This window comes from Apodemus sylvaticus, chromosome 8 (genome assembly GCF_947179515.1).
Source record: "Apodemus sylvaticus chromosome 8, mApoSyl1.1, whole genome shotgun sequence".
NCBI lineage: Eukaryota > Metazoa > Chordata > Mammalia > Rodentia > Muridae > Apodemus > Apodemus sylvaticus.
Genome location: NC_067479.1, coordinates 75,118,480 through 75,121,175, shown reverse-complemented (window position 1 = coordinate 75,121,175; position 2,696 = coordinate 75,118,480). Strand labels below are relative to the sequence as shown.

At 46.9% G+C, this 2,696-nt stretch overlaps 1 protein-coding gene across 1 annotated transcript; it reads right to left on the bottom strand.

Annotated features, from left to right (window-relative positions):
* Positions 1-352: 352 nt before the first annotated feature.
* On the bottom strand, positions 353-1,288 carry LOC127690902 (olfactory receptor 5AU1). The gene has a single exon (XM_052190471.1). It carries the CDS (start codon positions 1,286-1,288, stop codon positions 353-355), a length of 936 nt encoding a protein of 311 aa, XP_052046431.1.
* Positions 1,289-2,696: the final 1,408 nt, after the last annotated feature.

Sequence of the window (2,696 nt, the reverse complement as noted above, 5' to 3'; positions counted from 1 at the left end):
CTCAGATCTGCACACACCGTGTCTGCCTACATGCTGCCATACCTTGATGATAATGGACTGAATCTCCTGAAAGCCAGCCCCAGTTAAATGTTGTCCCTTATAAGAGTTGCCTTGCCGGGCAGTGGTGGCACACGCCTGTAATCCCAGCACTCTGGGAGGCAGAGGCAAGCGGATTTCTGAGTTTGAGAGCAGCCTGGTCTACAGAATGAGTTCCAGGACAGCCAGGGCTACACAGAGAAACCCTGTCTCAAAAAAGCCAAATCCAAAAAACAAACAAACAAACAAACAAACAAAAAAAGAGTTGCCTTGGTCATGGTGTCTCTTCACAGCAACAGAGACTGTAACTAAGATGTCATCCCATTGATTTCCAGACCCAGACCCTCCGCAGAGCCTCCTTCACATCCTTGTTTCTCAAAGAGTAGATTAGGGGGTTCAGCATTGGGATCACCACTGTGTAGATCACAGCAACTGTGCGGTCCTGGGTCAGGGAGTAGCTGGACCTAGGGCGCAGGTACATAAAAAGTGTTGTGCCAAAAAAGAAGCACACAGCAGTGAGGTGGGACGTACAGGTGGAAAACGCCTTGAACCTGCCCTGAGCTGAATGCATTTGTAGGATGGCGATGAAGATTAAGAAGTAGGAGATCAAGATGGTGAGAGTACAACTCAGAAGGTTGAAGCCGGCAAAAATGAAGAGCAGGATCTCACACAGCGAAGTGTCCACGCAGGACAGAGACAGGATGGGCGGTCCATCACAGAAGAAATGAGTGACCACGTGAGCACCACAGAAGTTCAGACTGAAGATACAGCTTGTATGGATAAGAGAATTGAGAAATCCTGCGCTATAGGAGCCCGCGATCAGAGAGGCACAGACGTTGGGAGACACGATGGTTGCATAGAGGAGAGGATTGCAAACAGCGATGTAGCGGTCATAGGCCATTGCGGCGATGAGATAGCACTCGCTGGTGGCAAAGCCCGCATAAAAGAACATCTGAGCCATGCAGCCAAAGTAAGAGATTACCTTTCTCTCAACCAAGAAGTTCATCAGTGTCTGGGGGACCACTGTGGAAGAGTAGCAGAAATCCAGGAGTGAAAGGCTCTTGAGGAGGGAATACATGGGTGTGTGCAGAGTGGTACTCACGTGGATGAGAAAGAACATGACCAGGTTCCCCAGCACAGTGATGGCGTACATGACCAGGAACACCACAAAGAGCAGCTTCTGGAGCTGGGGGTCACTGGTGAGGCCCAAGAGCTCAAACTCCATCTCCTGGCTCAGGTTTGTCCTTTCCATATTCCTTCAGCTCTGGGGTGCAGACGGACTACGGACGTGAGACTGAACACTTGGGGACTCTCCGTTTGCTCAAGCATTCCCAAGATTAGGGTCTTTTGAAGAGAGATCTGGCTTTGTAGACGGGACTGTCTTGACTGGTTGGTTGATCAGTAAGCATTACTTGAGAAGCAACGGGAAATATAACATCTAGATGGAATCTCTGTGAGATCATAAAAATTCTAAGTAATGAGACATTCACTCTTTGAATCCACATTTAGTTTTCTGTCTGCATGGCTCTGTGTTCCCTTCCTAAGCAAGTGTGGAGTTCCTGCTGGCAGGGAGGGAACTCATACGCTATGTGCAGTATGTTCTGTGTAGGCACAAAATGAGCAAGTCTTCATCGCTAACCAAGTGTGTCAGCTGTGGGATGGAACTAACATCTCTGGATTTCCATTTTCTTATTTGTAGAGTTAAGAACAGCAGTTAACCTAAAATATCATGAAGACTCGGTAAGTGAGACACAGATCACTTGAACACAGAGTGGCACACTGAGAAAATTCAATGGATGCTGGCAAAGGCTGTTCTCACAGGGCAGGCAGACCCAGCACATAAACACATGGAAAAAGTGAGATAAAACACTAACAAAATGTAACACAAAACCTACCCAGTGGCGTAGACAGGAACACATGCTAAGCAGCAGTGACTTGAACAGGCTTTTCAAGGAAGCTGAAGGAGGTTCATTGGCTCAGGTTAAAATACACCCCTATGGGTACAGTATAATCTGATTCTAGTTACTGTGGTTTGTAAAGATGATGGCAGCTGATGATATAGAGATGGGTGTGGTGTAATGAGCAAAATGACATTGTGGACTGGGGGTCATTGGACAAGGGAACAAAGCTATTCATGGTTATGAGAATATCCATCATTTTCAGTCAACAGAACCATCTTGAGTTTGGGAGCTATTGGTAGACAAGCTCAGGCCCCCTGGAAGGCTGAAGACTGTAAACACATCTTTCCTAATTAGAGAGTGTGTCTTGTAAACATCACCCTGTCCCTGCTCTATTGGCCCCTCTCCCCTCACGGTCTGGAATTACCTCTGGGTCCCAGAGTGGTTTCAGTACCCAGTGCTTTGTTGAGGACTCAGTTTTGCAGAATTGAAGCCAGCAGGCATGACTAGGTAGGACAAAAACAGCCAACATGACCTCTTCTCCTTGACTTTCAGGGAGTAAGGAATGCATCTGTGAAAGATGTTAGATGATTCCGTCCAGAGTTTTACTGAGCACACCAAGAAGTTGGTTAACCCCACTGCCAGAATTTCCAGGATCTTGAATCTACCTAGGCAGACTATTCTAGCTAAATAGATAACTGAACTTAGCTATGGGTAAGTAACTAAAAGACCATGTTTATCAAGGGAGGGCTGTGCAGGATA